The 22,525-nt window shown below is 34.8% G+C and overlaps 2 protein-coding genes across 2 annotated transcripts; both read left to right on the top strand.

Annotated features, from left to right (window-relative positions):
- LOC134690512 (uncharacterized) lies at positions 1-6,616 on the top strand. Its single transcript, XM_063550481.1, has 3 exons — positions 1-201; positions 4,673-5,057; positions 6,409-6,616. Exons 1-3 carry the CDS (start codon positions 83-85, stop codon positions 6,613-6,615), a joined length of 711 nt encoding a protein of 236 aa, XP_063406551.1. The 5' UTR covers positions 1-82; the 3' UTR covers position 6,616.
- Positions 6,617-8,136: 1,520 nt separating this feature from the next.
- Positions 8,137-21,949, top strand: LOC134690459 (acid-sensing ion channel 4-like). Its single transcript, XM_063550432.1, has 5 exons — positions 8,137-8,270; positions 10,835-10,903; positions 18,280-18,370; positions 19,780-19,898; positions 21,534-21,949. The coding sequence occupies exons 1-5, from the start codon at positions 8,237-8,239 to the stop codon at positions 21,671-21,673; spliced, it is 453 nt and encodes a 150-aa protein (XP_063406502.1). The 5' UTR covers positions 8,137-8,236; the 3' UTR covers positions 21,674-21,949.
- Positions 21,950-22,525: the final 576 nt, after the last annotated feature.

The following is a 22,525-nucleotide window of genomic DNA, read 5'->3' as shown; positions in this document are numbered from 1 at the left end:
ACAGACATATTGCTGATGAAAAAGGATAGTACTCAGAAATGTTAATCACCGTGATCTATACATTGTATTAATCGCGACAAAAATGGAAGATGAGGAAGCTTCAAAACAGGGGCTGTGGAAAAATTTCACCGAAACAAATGGATTTCATGGTTTGAATAAAATGACCTTTGACAAGAAAGATCCAGGACGGGTTATTCGAAGGTATTTCTTTTTTTTTATTTTCTTTTTAATGAAATTTTGTTTTTCGCATGAAACCTGATAATTAAATTACTACATAACAATATATAAATTTCGAGTTTATAAAATAGTTGTTTGCAAAAGAATGAGTTATTTTAAATAATAAGGATGTTATTATCCAAGGCAGATAACCTTAGACGTATTGAACACAACTTTTTGGAACTTTTAGTCCTCAATGCTCATCAAATTTGTACTTGTTTTGGCTTTCGAACTTTTTTTTTATCTGAGCGCAACTTGTGAGTCCTGTGTCGACGAAACGCACAATAAATAATAAACCTGGTACCTTTTAGTTTAAACAATATTTTATTTTCAAAAAGCGCACAAAATTCACAATATAAATACCTTTTGATAATAAAATTGAGAATGGAAATGGGGAATGTGTCAAAGGGACAACAACCCGACCATAGAAAAAAACAACAGCAGAAGGTCACCAACAGGTCTTCAATGTAGCGAGAAATTCCCGCACCCGGAGCCGACCTTCAGCTGGCCCCTGAACAAATATATACTATTATATAGCAATTATTCTTGTGTTTCGCTGACTTATATGTTCTCCCATTTTTTTGTATTGAAGCCCTGTCATGTAATGTTGTCCTTTTAATGTTCTATTTAACATTATCATAAAAGCGGGAGGTTTGGCTAGCGACAAATCCAGGCTCAACCAACCATTTTTATCTTAAAATGTCCTGTACCAAGTCAGGAAAATGGCCATGTTATATCATAGTTCGTTTCTGTGGGTGTTACATTTCAGAACTTTGTGTATGTTGTGTATCTGTTGTGTTCTAGTTCTCTTCTTATACTTGAAGTGTTTACCTCAGTTTAAGTTTGTAACCCGGACTTGGTTTTTTTTCTCAATCAATTTATGAATTTCGAACAGTGGTATACTAATGTTGCCTTTAGTTTTGTATGTAATGCACTAACAATAACGTGCTTTGTGAACTTAGTTAACTTATATACGGTATTTATCATGTATATGAGGTGACAAAATTGTTAAGTTATTTCAGACCAAAAACTTCTATATAGAATTAATAAACAAGGTTGTCAAAGCATCTGGTATTACGACTAACGAACAATTTCAAAAGTTTATTTTGTTAATTAAGAAATAATTCATGGAAGCCATAGATTGTTGGAAATTTTAACATGGCCTGGGCCCTGATATTCGGATTTTATCCTGAGCGTTATTTCGATTCTAATAGGACAAATATGGTCATTATAAAACTGAAGCGAGAGTGGGTATGCTGTGTGCAATGGTGTGTGTGGCTGTTCTTTTTTTACTCCCCGTTCAATAAATCTCAAGAATTCTAATAAATCTACAGTCTGTACGGATTATTTCGTGAATAACCGCTAGTAAAATCTGTTTAATTGTTTTAATTCTCAACCAAACATTTGCCATTTTGAATTTACATGTTTTTTTCTTGTAAGCTACCGTATGTGTGTGGGAGGTGGGGTCATGTTGACTTGCTGAAATCAGGTAATATGCGAATAATGCAATACAATAGAAAACTACACAAAACCTACCTCGTGGATTGCCACGTAACAGAAAACTTTCAACTCTAGCGCTTTCATTTGTATGACGTCATGTTTTGAAATGACTTAAATACGCCAAAACCATTAATAGACTTTCGCGGTATTTTAATTTAATTTATTTTTACTTTATTTATTTCTTCAAGCTCTTGTGCATTGCTTCTTTTTATTATGCATCCAAATAGGAATAAACGTTACTTTTCTTTTATAATTGTGTTTTTCAAAACAATAAAATCGGCAGAGGGTTTTGCAAATAGGTTTCAATACATGTGGTTTTACGTGGGAAGTATATTGTAACAACCATTTTTGTTATATATCCCTGAGTCTGCACTAATTATAGACATATCTAGAATTTTATCACGGTGTTGTTTACAAAGCGAAAGAAGCACCTCATTTGTCAATTTGTTATTAACTCCTTTAGACAATGTTAGATAACTCGCCGCTTGATCTATTAATCAGAAACGAAAATAATTAATTTATATCTTAACCACGGTTGAGTTCCAATATTGATTATTGCAACCTTAATCTGTATAGAGAGATTTAAAACCCTGACATAATATTTCGCACTAAAACTAGGTGCATTTTCATTTGTAAGAAGTTCAACATAACACTCGAAGTTACTCGATCAAATATTGCGCCTTTGTATGTTCGTTTTACAAGCTTTATTAGTCATGTATCCTCAAGTTTTCAAAATATTTTTGATAAACACAAAATTTAAAATAAGGAAACATAAAATATAGATGATTATGACTCGCCTTTTTTCAACTGCAATGACATATAGAAATAATTTCCTACAACTGTAAAATTCAGGGAAATATTTTTTCGATTTTTTTTCATATGGAGCCGGATATGACGTACTATGGTATGGTTATATTTTATCATATTATGGGGACGAATTCTCCAATAACAGTAGAAAAATCAATACAAAAAATTCATTGTACTAATGAACTAAAAATCGTTAACACATTTTTTTTGTCGCGTTTTTTTAATTTCCGGATCTGCGCAGATATCATTCCCGGTAGTGTAGCAGTTGCGCAGAAATCTTTTCCGGTATCGTTTAGGACTTGGGATGTAATTAAAATGTTATGGCAAAGTACTTTATAACAGGAAGTATAACATCAATTAAACGACTAAAATAACGTCACAGCTTAATTTCTAAACTGTTGAACCAACATTGGAAATATTGCACTGTTTCTGTTTCTCTTTCAAAAGATTTTCCCTAGAATTATCTTGGGAAACACGCCGCTCGTAGGTTTTGTTTAAACTAGTGTATGGTCTCACTATGTTTGGTTTTAAATACTAGTTGTGAATAATGGACGAAATGTGCAGAATAGATGACAAAAACATTAGAATTAAGAAAAATTATGACAAATGAAAAAGTTCAAAGATTGAGGATAACAGGGCACTCAAAGATACATTGAAAATTGAGCATTCAAATACACAAAAATGACAACATGATGTGACAGGCATATAGTACAAATAAATCAAAGAATACTAAGGACAGATAAATACATGAATTAATAGTGTAATAATACATTACAACATTTAAACCTCAGAATAACAACAGGTAACTTCAATAAATGTACGCAAGATCACCAGTACATAATGAACTAACAAATTTTAAACTGTGCATCGCACGAATTTATTAACGCCACAAAATGTGATGCCTGTTTTTGCGTTCTGTTCAGTTAACTATAGTATAAAACTGGGTTTAATCCAACATTTTCTACATCAGAAAATACCTGAAAAGATAAAAAAAAATCTGGAATATGACAGTTGTTATCCATTTGATTGATGTGTTTTAGCTTTTAAATTGTATAATTGCTCAGGGTATTTCCCATTTGCAGTTTTAGCAATTTCAGTATTTTTTGTTATTTTACTTTTATATTATCACAGGTAAATTTATAAAATACAATAGACTTGTTTTATTGTGCATACATACAAGAATATAAAATACGGATTGAGTTTGTAGTGGTACTATTTCATGTATAGTCTTAAGCCTCGGTCATACCTTAACGGATAGCTCGAACGGATACATAACGGATAACTTTATTTTCAATCTGTTCATGTCCGTTAGACGTCCGTTCTTATCCGTATATGTCCGTCCATATCCGTTGCATGTCCGTTAAGCGTACGTATTATCCGTCGACGTCCGTTCTGTTCGGTGGACATTTTTGAATATGTTCAAAAATTGAACGAACGTCCAAGGGATGAAGTGTCCGTTGAACGTTAGGTAGTCTTCTGTTATGTACGGTACTCGTCCGTTTCGTTTCCGTTTTGTATCCGTTTCCTGTCCTTTGTACAACCGTTGGAGATCTGGTAGACCAACAGACTTCTACCGGATTTCTACCGGACGGTTAATGGATGAGACGGATGATGAACGAATGTGAAACGGACTTTAACCGGACGTATAACGGATAAAACGGAGGACGAACGGATCTGAAACGGATAAATGCCAATTGAAAATTTCGCGTCAGGAATGTCAATTATTGGTATGTTAGATTTCTTAAGTTTCATGAATTTTTATTATTCATAATCGATCATAGAGTAAGAGCCCGTCTTCACTATCAGGCAGCTCTTTTTCGTCCGTTCGTGCTATCCGGTAAGGTGTGACCAAGGCTTTACATTGAAAAGAATATCAAAATAGAAGTGTGTTGTAATGGTGACAACAAGATACTGTGGATATTTTTAGTTTTAGATAGTATCGATTTCTGTGGTTTGAGGAAAATTTGCATATTCGTGGATATTTAATTTCGTGCTCTTTACAAAGTCTGCATACTTTCCTGTTATTTTTTTTTAATTCGTTGAATATTTATATTACCTGCACCCACGAAATCAACGCAAATTGGTATTCAACGAATAATTATGAATAGATTACACTTACTTTTCTTAATTACATAATCACATTTTACAGCGTATGCTGGGCAGTAGTATGGCTATTTAGTGTTGCTGTCCTCATATATATCATTACAACTGAGTTAATGAACTACTACAGCTACCCGTGGATTTCTTCCACGTACATCCGATGGGATAAAAGACCCCCATTTCCTGTCGTGACATTGGCAGCTTGTCATGACAATACATACGATTTGTCCTTGACATCTGTCACTTTTGACGACAAATTGATAAATATCTCGGATGTACCAGTTGTTGAATATACAGATTTCATCTCTTTTGAGACGTTTTTTTTGGGTAAATGCTCCAGTCGGAGATTCAATGCAAATAGCAAGAAGTTAACTTTTCGGTATGGAAGACGGACTAGTCTGCTTTTTGAAACAACAGCCGCCAAGGAATTACAGGTAAAAGTTATTGACAGTGTACCACAAAATTGAGGTAATGAGCGATAAAATTTACCCCAGTGCAAAGTTGTTTCACTTTTATTCAAAAAAAAAATTTCAAATAATTACGGATTGTGCTTCTATCATTATACATGTAGACTTCTCAACAGATTTATTGCCGTTCAATATTTAAAATAGCCAGGAATTTTTTTTCATTGAGTGTTAATTTATTAAAATTAAACCATGGAACATATATTGGCACTCACACCACATTTTCCTATATCTATAAAAAGTAAAATCACAATAAAAACTGAACTCCGAGGAAAATTCAAAACTGAAAGTCCATAATAAAATCGCAACATCAAATGATAACACACATCAAACGAATGGGCAACACCTGTTAAATTACTGATTTGGTACAGGCATTTTAAAATGTAGATAATTGTAGATTGAACCTGGTTTTATAGCGCTTAACCTCTCACTTGTAAAGATCACAGTCGCATCAAATTTCATTATAACAACTTTCTCCTACATTTCCATGTCATGATAGGGAAGTCTGACAAGGCGTATTATGTGAACCATCCTCTCTTGTCTTGATGTGCAGTATCGTTATAAATCGAGAGATGTTTTTTCAGGTTCTCAAGTACACATATTGGTATTTCTCTTTTCTTTTCTTTTTATAAACTGGGAATAGTTTGAAAAATGTTTCACGCACAAAACTGTCGACAAACTTATTTATAATATACCTTACGTGATTGTTTTCGACGCATCAAGTTCATAGAGTAATATTTTCACTCTGTTTGTAGAATAGCGTTCACTGATTATAGTAATTGTAGATCTGAAGCAATATCCTCAATGTATTCAAAGTTAAGGAGTTTAAATTATGTTACATTTTCTGCGGACCTAAAAACAAGAGGAAGTGTGTAAATGGTGTAATCATTTAATCCCATCAAAGGCGACATCCCTTGGATGTTATGTATTTGACATTTACTTATGCCTATAACATCTTCATTGTTTTTCTTGAAAATAGGCGACTATCAGTAGAATAGCTTTAGACAAGTATCACTATCACAAACAGATCATGCAAACAAAAAGGAAGAATGGAAGAAATGTATAAATGTGGATAATAGTTTTGATTAAAATGTTTTAAATAGGGTTTTTTTAAATATTGAAACATTTCAGGGTTAAAAGTGCATTTCTTCACTTTTGTTATAATTCAAATAGTTAATTATTCCCGTGTAATATTTGCAATTAAGGATAAATACTATCTTTTTCACGACTGATTTAGAAGAATAACAGACTATTTTTGTGTTAATTGTTTCACTAGTTCTGACATGAGTACCTCTCCCATCTATTTAAAAATATGTTTCAGATTGCTGTGCATAGTCCTGAAGAGGAGCCAGAAATGTATACACTAGACGGTATTTCTGTTGGAGAAGACACTGAAACATTTATAGAAGTGCACAAAAGGGAGGTGAACCTATTTTTACTTAAATTGAAGTTGAAGCAATATGTGCTACGGGATCAGGATTTCACTCTGATATCTGTTGATCAATTCAAAATTCAAATATTATCATGAAAGCGCAAATGGTAAAAGTAAAAATTCCTAAAACGTTTTTGATGAATTTCAGTTGTTTTATTGTCCTTATCATAATTATCGACATCGTTAACACTGGCATTGCATCCGGACTTTGGACTCCACTGTTATGATCATGATGATTTCATATTATTTCTTCAGTTTTTTAATCGATATATCTTATTATTGTATGGGTAATACCGAAAATAGAAGGTATGTTCTTTCTACACTACAACATATGAACGAGCTTTAAAACATCACTTGAAAAAGGCTAAACTCATCAGATGGATAGAAATACATCTAACAATAACACAGATGGACATGGCTTGGTATTTGCACATCCCGACTAACAAAAAGACAGACACTAAGCACAGAACTGAGAGTATTCGCAGTTTTTGACAAAGCTAACAATTAAAAAAAAGGAACAAAAGGTACCAGAGGGACAGTCAAACTCTTAAATCGAAAATAAACTGACAACGTCATGGTTAAAAATGAAAAGGACAAACAGACAAACAATAGAACACATGACACAACCTTGAAAACTAAAGAATACACAATAATAAAACACTTTATGCATCTAAGACTAAATTTGCAAGTTTGCTTAAGGTCATACAGTTCCAAGCGAGGTTGCCTACGTAAAATGCCAGTTTTCGTGACCTCAACTGTGAAATTTGTGGATAATATGCTTTTTTGATTTATTTAAATCATTGACTTGACATAGAGGGGCGAACGATATCAGATGGACCCTAAAACTCATAAATCGAACTGACAATGCCATGGTCAAAAAATAAAAGACATCAAGACAAACAAAAGAACACAAAACATATAAAACTAACAACAAAGCAACACGAACCCCACCAACAAATTGAGGTGATTTCAGGTTCTCTGGAAGGAAAAGCAGGTCCTGTTGCACATGTAGCATTCGTCGTGTTGATCATGTTGATAAAAAAGAAATGGTTATAAGTTTAATTCGGTAGGTCACATTCGTGATGGCGTCCGTAAAATGTACCAAAGGATGATTTAAACTTCACCACTAGGAACTCTTTCACTAGGAACTCTTTTTAAATAGCTTCCTTGAAAATAAGTACATGGATCCCCGTCCCGTTTTTAAACCTGTTGACTCAAACAGAAATTCAGTTAGAGAACAATATATGATCTAAAAAGCAAAATACGTGTATTTTTTACTCCGAATTCGTATTAGGAAAAAAATTGCCACACAAAATGTCCATCAAATTTGAGGATCTTTGCATGGAGAGTGCTTAGAAAGCAATTTGAACAATGAACTAGTATGATTAATCTAATTCATCTTTTAGACAAGATGTTAACTAATTCATATTGTTGACAAACATCAAGCAGATTTTCAGTACTTTGAAGAGAAGACGTATTATTTTATTTGCTTTCTTAAGCTTATATTTGATTTGTGTTTGAAGCAAGTGAACTCTTAAAGACTTAACCTTGTATTTTTTTTCATATCATACAATATATCCATTTAATCAGGTGGAGTTTCTCTTTATAGTTTATAGGTTTACCAAGTCCATTCACATCTTACGGTAATCAGAAGTGTACGGAAAACTCGAATTACAGCTTTCTTCATTGTAAACGTAAATGTTGGAATGAATTATTGATGAAGCAGTGTGGTTGCACTATGACCCGTTCAGGTATATTTTCGGTTTTTAAAAAACAATCACAAAAATTTCGAAATCCGAGGAATAATCAGTTCAGAAAGTCTCTAATCAAATGGAAAAATCAAAAGCCCAAACACACATAATACGAATGGATTACAACTGTCATATTCTTTACTTGGTACCGGCATTTTCTCATTTAGAAACTGGTGGATTGAACATGGTTTTAGCTATCTAATCCTCTTACCTGTATGACAATCCAATCAAATTTTATTATATTGACATCGAAGTGTGAATACAAACAGACGTGAAGGTTAAAAAAACTAAATTTAAAATTGACCTTTTAAAAGTGATAATCAGCAAGAATGCCAGGAAAACAATTGTTTTTGGTTTAATATTTAAAAAAAATGGAATTAAAATAATGTACCATCATCCTTTATTTAATGCGGGGTTCACACATTGCCGATTATTGCTCCCGTCTGAGATCTGCCAGCGACACGAAACGAAAAGTGAAAAAGTCGGATTACTATCCTCAATTATCTGGAATGTCCTATCATAGACTGAACGCAGTCGTTTAAGTTCGTAACAGATTCCTACGGGTCGGGAAGGGTCCCAATAGTTCGGCGAAACACCCCAACAGTTAGGTGCGTCCCATAACATTATGGGAAACTCAGCCGATTTAGTCTAGTCGGATTACAATCGTGCCTATGTCGTGACAGATTCTTCTGTATCGGATCAAAATCTTAACAATGTTATGTGTATTCTGGAGGGTGTACTGTGGAACGGGAGTGATCTGGAGAAATTTTTCATTGCTGTTTTTCTGCCGATTGAGTCCAGATAACATCCAGATCTTTTGAGGATTGAAAACCGTTTTTGCCGAAACCGTCCGGAGCTGTCCCGTTATTAATACGAAATTCGTCAATAATATCCACTTCAGAGTCCCGACAATTACAGAATACAATACGACTGAGCCCAGACAAAGCCGGTTGCAATGCGATAGGGCGGACCTGTTCCGACAGTACCTGCTCATCCCGATTATGCCGACAGTTTTCGAATGGATAATTTCCGTTAGCGTCGGTTCACTGTCTGATCTCTGTCGGATTACATTCGGTAGAATCAGGACGCAGTCGTAACAGACTCGGTCGAATTTTACCTGGCGAAAGATACAAATTTCATTAGACATGTTAGAAGCGGATTGAGAACGGGAGTATCGTGATAAACTCGCTTGGAAACGGTTGAATATCGACGCTTCCTGAACAATATCTGAGTGTTGTCGTGATTAAATTCTAATTGAAGTTTGAATTACCATCCACGATTAACAGGATCTTGATCAGACTTTTGTCCTCATGCTCTTCAACTTTGTATTTATTTGGCTTTTTGAACTTTTTTTATCTGAGCGTCACTGATGAGTCTTATGTAGACGAAACGCGCGTCTGGCGTATGAAATTATGATCCTGGTACTTTTGATAACTATTTACACCACTGGGTCGATGCCACTGCTGGTGGACGTTTCATCCCCGAGGGTATCACCAGCCCATTAGTCAGCACTTCGGTGTTTACATGAATATCAATTATATGGTCATTTTTATAAATTTTCTGTTTACAAAACTTTGATTTTTTCGAAAAACTAAGGACTTTCTTACCCCAGGAGTAGATTACCGTAGCCGTATTTGGCACAATTTTTGGAATTTTGGGTCCTCAATGCTCTTCAACTTTGTATTTATTTGGCTTTTTGAACTTTTTTGATCTGAGCGTCACTGATGAGTCTTATGTAGACGAAACGCGTGTCTGGCGTATGAAATTATAATCCTGGTACTTTTGATAACTATTTTGACAAATTTTTATCGGGAATGGTCCTGTCAAGGACGGCAGTAAAATCGTGAATGTGTGACTCCAGCTTAAGCTTAAGGGATGATCAGGTACTGTCGGAACGTAATCCTATCACGGTCCGCTCTATCACATTGCAAACGGCTTTGTCGGGTCTCAGTCGTATTGTAACTGTAAACTCTGACGTGGGTATCATTGACGAATTTCGTATAAATAACGGGACTGTTTCGGAACGGTTTCGGCAAAAAGCGGTTCGCAATCGGCAAGATCTGGATGCTATCTGGACTCAATCGGCAGAAAAACAGCTATGTAAAATTACTCCAGATCATTCCCGTTCCACAGGACACCGTCCAGAATACACAAGACATTGTTCGGAATTCGATCCGATACAGCAGAATCTGTCACGACATAGCCACGATTGTAATCCGACTAGACAAAATCGGCTGAGTTGCCCCGAATGTTACGGGACGCACCTAACTGTCGGGGTGCTTTACCGAACTATTCGTAACCTTCCCGATCCGTAGGAATCTGTTACGAACTAAAACGACTGCGTTCAGACAATGATATGACATTCCCGATAATTGAGGCTATTAATCCGACTTTTTCTTGTCGTATTGTTGTCTGATCTCAAACTGGAGCAATAATCGGCAATGTGTGAACCCCGCATTAAAGCATTGTATTTCTTTAATTCGGCCTACACTGTGCTTCTTAACAATATTTCATACTATTCTTTATTTATTTATTTTTTATTTTTAACTGAAATTTCTTCTTAGGGCACGGAACATCTTGCTACGATATACCAAACCACGTCGAAATCTGTGCATATCACTTATGGATTGATTGTAAGTAAATCGTCAAAAAAAGTATTATAGACAACTGTTGGTTATTGATATAATATAACCAACTGATAAACATAATTCAAAATGAAGATACCAAGAGACAATAACAACAAAAGTTGATAAATGCCAATCATTCTTATATGATTTACATATACGGGAATATTTTGAAATGCTTGGTCGAAAGGTGGTTGTTCTTGATGTTGATTATTTTTCAATAGAAGACGTTGGCCAAATATCTTTTCGTAACCAATGTAAACAAGATGGCGGTGATAATACCACAATTCGGCTCTACGTTAATTAATGAAATGTATTTTCACTTCGCGTTAATCATTAAATTAATCTATAAATACAAGACATTCATTTGAATGATAAAAAGAGTTTTTGCCGGGTTTTTTTAATTATGAGATAGCAACTTTCATATGGTACCGAATTTTGCGCTTACTAACAAAAATATGCATGTGCCAGGCCAATTCAATGAATCAAATATACAATTTAAGTGTGATAGAGGTTACGGGTGTTGGAAAATGAATTCCTTATCTCCATTTATAAAGAATAACAAGGATTAAACTCCTTTTTATAGCAATTTATCGATGTAGAAACCGAACCAAGTCACTCAAAAACATATCATAAAAGTCCTTTGTGTGTTTGTGGGTGAATTGGTCGAAATTTTACACCAATACATTCCTTTAAAAATGCGTTTAATCCTATAATACATTTATATAATATCCTCTGTCGTTGAGGTAACATATTACTGGTAGTAAAAGTAAACATCTTGGCAGGTGTAATAAAAGACTACAAAATATATAATCAGTTTAAACCGTTTATTATCAACAATGAAATTAAGAAAGGAAATGGGTCACGTGTCAAAGCGACAACAAGCCGACCATAGAGCAGACAACAGACAAAGGTCATCAATGGGTCTTAATGTAGCGAGAAATTCCCGCTCACGGAAGCGTCCTCCAGCTGGTCCCTAAACAAATATGTATACAAGTTCAATGATAATGGACATCACACTAAACACCGAATTATACACAAGAAACTAAAATTAAAAACAAGGCAAAACTAACAAAGGCCAGAGGCTCCTGACTTGGGACAGGGGCAAAATTGCAGCGGGGTTAAACATGTTTTTTGAGAGATCTCTCTTTTACCGTAAAAGATTGGATACATTTTAAACTACAATTTACATAATATCAGAGTCATGGCACCACTGTAAATATCTGTTACAACTATTTAATTTTTTTGCAAACTTTAAATGTGCATGAGTGTGTGAGGCAAAAAATAAAAAAAAAATTATTATATAAAATACAACTATGGTTCACACTTGACACAATATCAAAGGCGTTTAATTCTAAACTGGGAAAACTGTTTTGTTATGACAATTTTACTACTGAAGGCGCCTCACCTCAATGTGAGGACGGTGACCTAATAGGCCAAAGCATACACTGTCATCTAAGACTGTTCCTTCACAGATCAGTGATACATTCCCATTTTCAGGGAATCGTTCAGTAACTACATTGTACAGTTCTGTCATAGAATTAGCCCTTGCCATACACTGAAAACCTTCATACTGTAAAACAACAAGTATTGGAACTTGAGTGTTCTGAATCGACTTGAGCTGCAAAGAAGAAGGCTCTACCTGGGATTCAGCTAGTTGTGAAACTTTGCGTGCCAGGAGAATGGCGGTTTTATTCTCCGGAGTATGGTGTGCATCTGTGTCTTTGTCAGCAATAATGGACTACAATTTTCTCTTTTGCTAGATGTTTCAGTGTTTTAACTTTCACTATCATAGTGAATGTCTTCTATTTCAGCCATTACTATGGTACGTTTCTTGTTCCGAATGCACATTATATTTCTCTCTTTCTTTTTGAAGGATTGCTGACCCATCTTCAGTTTTGTTTACAAACACTGGCCAGAAACTGGCATTCATCTGATCAAGTTCCACCGGTTCTGGAGGATTTCTAGGATTGTAGTAAATTCTTCGGCTACCATATCTTGTTGTTCAGGGGTTGAAAAGTTAAGAACCGAAGTTAGGACTCTCCAGTTAAGTTAACAAGCAGGGCTGTTTACGGGTCTCAAACTATATCTGAAATAATCTATCCACTCCATCTCTTTAAAAACTGTACGATGAACTTGCATCTGTATCCCTGTAACATGTGTAGAACGAGGCACAAAAGACTTCTCATTGAGGAAGTTCACTAAATCTTTGACAGTCAATAGTTCCTGCCCGGTTAACCATTTTACTATGATACTGACTATATAAGCTCTATGTTGGTGAAATCCACTGTCATCCATGAGTCTTTTGAAATAATAGGTCTAAAAGATGTCAGAAAGATGTTTTGTCAAAATAATGTCGTTTTAGTCTCTTCTATCTTCCAGTACTGGGCAGTTCTTTACAGAACATATACGGTCTGTAGAACTTTTAACACAAGTCTTTTACCTTTTCCCACTTTTAGGACAAGTATTAAACCCATCTCTTTCGTCTGATTTCTGTGTAGATGTCGAGGCCCTTATGAATTGGTTAGACTCGACTTGAGGAATGACTGTATCAAATCTTTGTGTTGACCCTTCTGTACTGGGTTTCTCTTCAGGTGATGAATCTGAACCATGAACTATGTTGACAATTGTTTCATGAGCAGTATTATCATAACCTATGATAAGAGGCATGTTGCTGTTCTGAACAGTTTATATTAATTCTCCAATATTCATGACAACCTTGTTTTGTAGTATATAGTAATATCCCAGTATCATATCACATGAACCTGGAGCTACATACAGTTGTTGATTGAACTGCATATATCCAATCTATAACTTGATAGGACTAGTAAGCCTGCATGGCGTTGTCATGTTGGTACCAGCACCATACATAGCGACTTCCCTGATAACATAGGGATTAGGCTCCAAAGTGTCAAAAATTGTGTCCTAGAGAATATCTCTTCAAAACTAGAGTCGACTAGAGCAAAAACTTTCCTTCCAGCTGTATCTACTTCTATTATAAAGAGTTTGGCTGCTCCTAGTGATCTAATTGTACTGACTCCTGTTAATACTCCTTGAGATTCATAAAAATCATGTTTATTCTCACTAAAAGCTCATCATTTATTGAGATGTTTGCTCTTTCTGCACTGACTATCGACTGGTATCTTGTACATATAGGTCTAGACAGTCTTTGACATAATGACCTGGCTTGTGACAGTTACAGCATTCATTATTATAATATTCAGGTCTGGTATATCTCCTGTCACCAGAATTATTCCTTCGCCCACGACCTCGGCCATAATTACGTCTAGGCGATTAAAAAACCATGACTGGATACGTTACACTAGACATATTTTGTTGACTAACGGTCTGTGTTGGTCCTTGTGGTGGTGGTCCCTACGAGGTTTAAACATAGAAATTGGGTGACCAATCGTTGTAGGTGGTTGGATCCTTGGTACAACATTTGGTGGTTGGTATCCTGGCTGTTGATCGGCGGTTGTGGTTGATGCAGCTGCTTTTGAGGTAAGGAAACCGGCACAGTAACTGAATTGTGTTGTTGTATAGGTTGTGCATAGCTGTTGATCCAAAGTTGAAGCTGAACTAGCCGTTGGTGAAAGTCTTGTACCTGTTGTTGCAATTGCGCATCTTTTTGAACTGACAACATAGGCTTTTGAACCTTGTTGGCTCTTTGCTGTTGGTTGGTGGAACCAATCTGAGGTTTGGGTACCTGTTGAGTGCTCGGTATATAATTCTGAGATTGTACCGTTGGTGGTTGCACCCTGTTGACACCATTTTGTATGTTGTGAGTACGAACTTGGTATCTTTTAGTTGAAGGTATCACTGTTTCATATTCGTTGAATTGTGGTTGTCAGTGGTGGTTGTCATATTGAATAGGTGGTTGAAACGGTTGAACGCGTTTAACTGATGGCGTGTCAGATTTGTATATATCCCTATGTTGTTTTACAGGATTTTAACTTATTGTCTAGTAAACAAAATGTGATATGCCGGTGAAGCCTGTTGAAGACGGCTGGCTACTTGTTGATCTGACGGTAATTGTTTGTCATGTTGAACACTGGGTGAAAAGTTGAGATCATGGTCACTAGGCATTTCATCATTCGTGACAGGTGTAATATCTTGTCGATGGCCGGTTGAGATCTCTTGATACCCTGTTGGTCTATTTGTTGAAAATTAAAAGGTGGTTCTTGTTATTTATCTATTGTCAAATGTTGCCTGATGTCATCACTATGTGACTTCAGGTCTAGGACTTGTTGATTTTGAAGACTACCTGCCAATTCGTGTTGTTCATGTAGAAGTTGAACAACCGTATTGGTCCGAGGGGAAGGTGTGAGACTATCCCTATCCGAAACATCACGTAGATGTCCACGCAAACCTTCTATTTTCCCGGACGCCTTCTCTATTTCTGACTCTATGGCTGAATGCAATGCAAATAAGCGAGATTATTTGTCTGAAATCAAGCTGTTCAATCGGTTCAGGTATGGATTGGTCTTATACATGTTATGGGAATTTGTTTGTGTGGTGTCCCTATTAGCACGGGGTTCGTCAATCAATTACTTTATTTTAAAAATAACACATTTAGTTCGAGACCTCAATTAATTCGTAGGGCATTTCTTTTAGAACATAAATGAAAAATAAAAAAATCCCACCTGCGCTTTCTCAATGAAAATTTTTACAGTGTGCTGCACTACTTTTGAGACAAATTATATCAAAGTTATAGAAAACTTCATCGGCTCTAACTCAAAATATAGACAAATTTGTGTTCACGGTGTCTTGAAATCTTTTGATAGCTTCTGAGGTGCTAATTTTTAACTTTTTTCAGCTGGACCAAATCACTACATTCCTGTAAAATTCAGGAGCCAAACTGTTTGACAGTGTAATTTCACCCCCACTCTCACTAAAATTTGAGGCATTAAACATGGAGAAATAAATTTGGAAGGGGTATAAGAATTAATGGCAAGTAACCCACTGTTAACAGTAGGGACTATATTTGTGAACAACAAAAATCAAGGGACGACAATTGTGGTATCGGACCATTTCTGCAATCCTCTGTTTGTTTTCCTGATATTGATGAACAGGAATTTGTCTAAAATATGGTGAAACTACATATGCCTCTGACATACCCATGGCTTGGTCAGAACTCTGCGCGAAGGCGCGTCTCTTTCATCATGTGTCTCCACACATAACCGGATAAAAATGTGCGTCGAGTCTGTCTTTGTCTACAAATGAAATCCTGGGGTGCCCTGCGCCAGCATTTTCCCTAGTTGGACTAGATTCAAAAACAATCATTCCCAGTAGACCCTCAGTTACTCTCATATACGGAATTTTCTCTAAAAGCTCCCCATCAATATGGATACCCTTGTTCCTGATGTCAATAATTATATTTCCTAAGGCATCCCCTATGCCAAGCATACACTTTAGTACCACCTCAGGACAGGTGTTTATCTTTATAGTGTAATCTCTTGCTATTTTCATAATGACTTATATATTATTTAAGTTATCAAATTTATTTTACTTTATTTCAATGGCAATTACAAAGCAATAATAAATATGTAATTTAAGCAACAATAAATCTTTATTCAATATGAAAAAGTCAATATAAACATGTATACACCGTTATACAATATGCATAAAAACACTTCAATCCAAGATGGTGCCCAAATCTCGCGGCAGCAAACCTTGCGTGACTATCAAAACTATTGCAAACTTTCAAAAATGTTTACAGGGCCCCAAAACTAGTTAATTACGTTGTAATTTTCCTTAATTTCACCCAGAAAGTAAAACACGGGACCTGGTATGACTTTTCAGGACGAAATATCAATTCCCAAGGTTGACCGAAGGAACTCAAAATTTTGGAGTGATGCTTAAAAATGGCAATCAAGCCCTTGCGGGACCAAAATTTAAAACCACCAACAACTACCAGTAAAGTGTTATTTGGTCTGTCTCGCTGAGCTCGCATTAGACCGTTGGTTTTCCCGTTGGAATGGTTTTACACTAGTAATTTTGGGGCCCTTTATAGCTTGTTGTTCGGTGTGAGCCAAGGCTCCGTGTTGAAGGCCGTACTTTAACCTATAATGGTTTAATTTTTAAATTGTTATTTGGATGGAGAGTTGTCTCATTGGCACTCACACCACATCTTCCTATATCTATCTTCGGTTATCCTAGGGGCTAATGCAAGTTATGGTTAGTGTTTGAGTGCCCTTACCTTCCTACTTTGTGTCAGTCCCCGCTTATTTCGTTGGGTCCCAGATATAAAGCGCATTGCCTTGCTTGTTCGTCCGTTAGAGAGGGTTGCATTCTAAGAAGAGGCTTAAAGTACCGAACTGTTACCCTTGCGTCATGTGTTCCTTCGGATCCCTCGGTGATGTACCAATACCCTTGTGTCAGGTTGGGAAACCCCCTAGAATTACAGGGTAATTTCACTACATCTAATTACAGATCAACTTAATGGATCGATCTGTTATACCTTAAGTTATAATTCCTTCGTGTCATGCCCTATGAACATTTTAACATCGGTAGTTATTATATAAGTCAATATTTTACACTGAGCGTGAGCGAGGTTTTGAATATGGACAAATATAATGCCTACCCATGTTAAAATGATCATAGATTGTGACATTAATTCGAAGTAATAACTCCGATTCTAAAAGGATAAAAACAGTATTTTTATAGTTCGAAACGTACGAAAATCTTTTAACTGTACATATGTTTGATGTTTATTTTATGATCATTTTTTTTTAAATTTCCTGTTACAATTCTTTGAAATTTTCGAAAAGCTGGGGTTTTTGTTGTCCAGGAATGGATTACCTTAGCCGTATTTAGCTCCACTGTTTTGGAATTGTTTGGGTACTCAGTTCTCTTCGACTTTTTACTTGTTTGGCTTTATAGCTGTTTTGATCTGAGCGTCACTGACGAGTCTTGTGTAGACGAAACGCGCGTCTGGCGTATTGAATTGTGGTCCTGACGCCTTTGATAACTGTTTGGCTATTGTAGTTTCCTCAACATGGAGTCTCTACATTACATTTTCATACATATCATATAAGTTTAAAAATTAAATGCAGAGTTCTTTGGTAAAAAGTAAAATCACAAAAAATACTGAACTTAGATATATAATTAAAGTTTATCTTAGCTTCTAAAATGTATATATTTTATTAGATAAACAATGAAAATAACGAGAATATAAACAGTAAATATGTGCGCATTTGTCAAACATATGTTGTGCTCATTAGAACACCGTTATTTTTACAAAGCGTAATACGGTCTTCATATTAGAATGTCCATGTAATATTAAGGGCTGTTATATTTCATGTTCAATTTGGTAATAGAATGGAAAAAAGAAACTTGATCTTTTTTTTTTACATTTATTCAATAATAAAACGTTTACTTTATAGTAGAAACAAATGATACGTCATCAATTTGTGCATGTCTTCCGAAATGCAAGACCATTAAATATGATGTGGTAGTATCATCAACAGCAAGGAAGTAAGTATGAAGAAAAGTTTGATAGTAAATTTTGTCCTTTGAATTCAAACACTTTTAAATCAGAAGCGTTTGTACGAAAATGCATAAGAAGGTTGTGTGTTCTTATAAAAAAAAATGAATTCTGTCAATTACACGAAGCAAAATATTTACATGTCCGAAAGTCGATACAATATGTTGTAGTTTATAGTAGAACCAAACCACTTCTAAGTACATATTTTATGGTATATATTTTTTTGTATTCTGAAGGGAGACAGATGCCAGTGTCTTTGGGACTTACGTTGATTCACTCTTTATCATTAAACATTTAGTAGATACGTACATGTGACTATTTAATATTGTTTTTGACAAAATCTTTCATATGAGCTTTCTTTAGAACATTTATTTGATATCCTAGCAGCTCTTAATTAAACATAAAGATAACAATAAGATCAGCATAGATTTCTTTTATCCACATTCAACAATATCTTGCTATTCACAAAATATATCAATCTCGCATTTTAGTGAATTATATAGTCATTTTATAATGTTTACTGTTTGCAAAAGTATGAATCATTCTGTATAATAAGGATGTTCTTGTCCCAGGCGGATAACCCTGGCCGTATTGGTCACAACTTTTTGGAACCTTTGGTCCTCAGTACTTTTCAAATTTGTACTTGTGTTGGTTTTCAAACGTTTTTCATTTGAGCCCCACTGTATAGTTTTGTTTGGGCGTTACGCACGTCTGGCGTATTAATTTTTCAACCAGGTACCTTTTGTTAGTTATTTTTCGTTTGTTTCTCTGTCCTATATTTTCTCCCATTTAATTGTATTGTAGTCCTGTTATGTAATGTTGTCATTTTAATGTTTTAATTAACATTGCCATTAACGCGGGAGATTCGGTATGCCACAAAACCAGGTTCAACCCACCATTTTATCTTGAAATGCCCTGTACAATACTGTACCAAGTTAGGGAAATGGCATTTGTTATATAATAGTTCGTATCTGTTTGTTTTACATTTCAATGTTGTGTTTCTGTTGTGTCGTAGTTCTCTTATATTTGATGTGTTTTCCTCAGTTTTAGTTTGTTGTCCGGATTTGTTTTTTCTCTATCGATTTATGAATTTCTTACAGTGGTATACTACTGTTGTCTTTATTTAGAAGGGAAAGATAAAACATGTAAACAAAATTCGGAAAAAATAATCATGATCACGAGCATGCTTAGATTACGCATTCATGGATCTACAATTAAAACCATGCTTTATTTCATACATTATGTAGGATTGCAAAATAGACTTGGTCATTCATTTTTGTTGGCATTAAAAAGACAGTTGTAGAGACTATGAAAATTTATCATAATAAGTGCTTTTACAAGTATATTCTTGTTTTAATCTAACAGACTCAAATATTTTATAACAAATCTGTTTTTGTAGAAACTACGACTTCAACGACAATTATGAACCCAATGTAATGGTTAGGGTATTTTTCAAAGATTTTACAACAACAGTCACCGAACAGATTCCTAAATACGACGGTGTCACGTCTTTATTAGGTAAGCTACTTTCTCTGTTCAGTTTTACAGGTTGATTAGTGTAATTGGTCAGTTGTGTCTACGGTCTAAAATGACTGTAAAGTCTTCTTGTCTTTTTTTTACTCCTTTAATAATCCGCAACTAAACCCGAGGACGTCCCATGCTTAGCAAACACTATGTTGCAATACTACAAAATCATATAGGTTTCTATTTTATAAAAAGAGGATGTGGTATGATTGCCAATTAGACAACTCTAAAAAAAAAAAAAACAAGGTATACCGCTGTTCAAAACTCATAAATCCATGGACAAAAAACTAAATCGGGGTGACAAACTGAAACTGAGGGAAACGCATTAAAAATAAGAGGAAAACAACGACACAACATTAAAATGTAACACACACAGAAACGAACTAAGCATTAAACAAAATCCTATGAAATAACAAATATAACATCAAAACCAAATCCATGAGTTTGTGAGAGATAAGTACCGTGACACGTTTTATAGTAATGTGAATTCACACTCAAATATAAAAGAAAACAAACGACACAATGGAAACACAACGTTAAAATGTGACACACACAGGAACGACTTATAATTATATAACAATGGCCATATTCCTGAATTTGTACAGGACATTTTTAAAGGAAAAAAATGGTGGGTTGAACCTAGTTTTGAGGCATGCCAAACCGCCCTCTTTTATGGCCATGTGAAATAAAATATCAAAATGACAACACAACACCACAGGACTACAACACAAACAAATAGGAGAACACAATTGACAAAGAAACACACGAATAATAGCTAACAAAAGGCAACAAGTTAAAAATTTCAACACGCCAGAAGTGCATTTTGTCCACATAAGACCAACCAGCGACGCCCAGATACAAAAGTGTGAAAGCCGAAACAAGTACAAAGCTGAACAGAGAGACCAACATGACACAGAAATTTATATGCAACTACATGTATGGATCACCGTATGGCCTTCATAAATAAGCCCATACCCCATAGTCAGCTATAAAAAGTCCCAAAATGACAATGTGAAACAATTGAAACGAGAAAACTAACGGCCTAATTTATATACAAAAACCCAAATATGTAGCACATAAACAAACAACAGCTAATAAGTAAAAAATATGGGTACAGCTGTCAACATTGTGACATAAAATATGTCTAAAATTTCAAAGTATGTTTTTACACCTTAAACTATATCCTGTTTTACAATGCTATGGTAAAGGTGGTCGTTCAATCTATTCAGATAAACTGATTCGATTGGGCAAAAAAAACAAAAAAATAACAAAACCAAAATCAAAATCAAATAAGAAGGTTCTTAGTATGAAAAAAAACCAGTATTACTTTTTTTAAATATCTTGGTCGATAAACACTTGACTACTCACTTAGAAGCCGTCTGTTATCTGTCGACCATATATTGTGTGATCACTTCGCCCTCCGTAAGATTTATAAGGCAAAAATCATAAAAACAAAATGCTAACAGGCGATACATAATTTGTAATACAAACAATTATATAGCAAAGGAACCAACATAACAAACAGACAAGCAGAATTAAGAGGTAAAATATATCGCGTGTATTAATTATGTCAACTGCATTATCAGGAATTTACCATTTAACTGAAGAGAAGTCTATTTCTCTTTGCAGCGAATCTTGGGGGACAAATGGGATTATTTCTTGGAGCAAGTATCCTCACCATGACGGAGCTGCTAGAATTTATTATATTTATCATGTGGTCACTTTTTCAACGTCGATCAAAAAGAAATGTAGTTCAAAATTTAAACTAAAGAAATACCTATGAAACAAGACAATTAAGATTCACATTAAGGATGTAGTTAGATAAATATAAATATACAATAAACATGTATGTACATTTTTGGAAATGCAATTTCGAACAATAAATCCATTGATTTCGACGCTGAAAATTAAATGAAAATATAACAATATGGCCATAAGAATCTTATTCAAACTTTGTAACAAGATGGCCACTTGGTCCATCTTCAAACCTTGTAACAACATGGCCAAAAGTACCATATTCAAACGTTGTAACAAGATGACCACTTGATCGTTGTTCAAACCTTGTAACTACATGGCCACAAGTACCATATTCAAACTTTATAACAACATGGATATAAGTACCATATTCAAACTTTATAATAAACGTTTTAAAAAAATTGTGAACATGTGCAACCATGTCAATTTGAGCAAACATGTTTTAATTATATGTCAAGTTCAGTTCAAAATTCTGAATCTTAGGACAACTTGCACACTTTCTTTTGTAATCTGAAAATGTTTTGTTATTTGTTTTTACTGTTGAAATTAATTAGTTGATATGCAGAACATATAATTATTCACTTTTAGCGATGTATTATTTTTGACAAATCGAGATTTGATTTTTTGCGAACTCGTCTTCAGCTGAATGTAAAAATAAACATAGCTCAATTATGTCATTTATTTCTCATATCCTTTCTAGTTCTTTGTTGATGCTTGTCAAAATCATGCTCGGTAAGTTTTTAAACAAGACATGGAGGTTTATAACCAACTAAAGTTTCCAATCAACAATCACCGTTGTTTTCTTCTCAAATACACGTTATTGGTTTGTGATTAATTGATATCAAAGTGACAAAAAAAAATATTGT

This window comes from Mytilus trossulus, chromosome 11 (genome assembly GCF_036588685.1).
Source record: "Mytilus trossulus isolate FHL-02 chromosome 11, PNRI_Mtr1.1.1.hap1, whole genome shotgun sequence".
Taxonomy (NCBI): domain Eukaryota; kingdom Metazoa; phylum Mollusca; class Bivalvia; order Mytilida; family Mytilidae; genus Mytilus; species Mytilus trossulus.
Note: the sequence above shows the minus strand (reverse complement) of the source record. Positions and strands in the feature narration are given on the sequence as shown.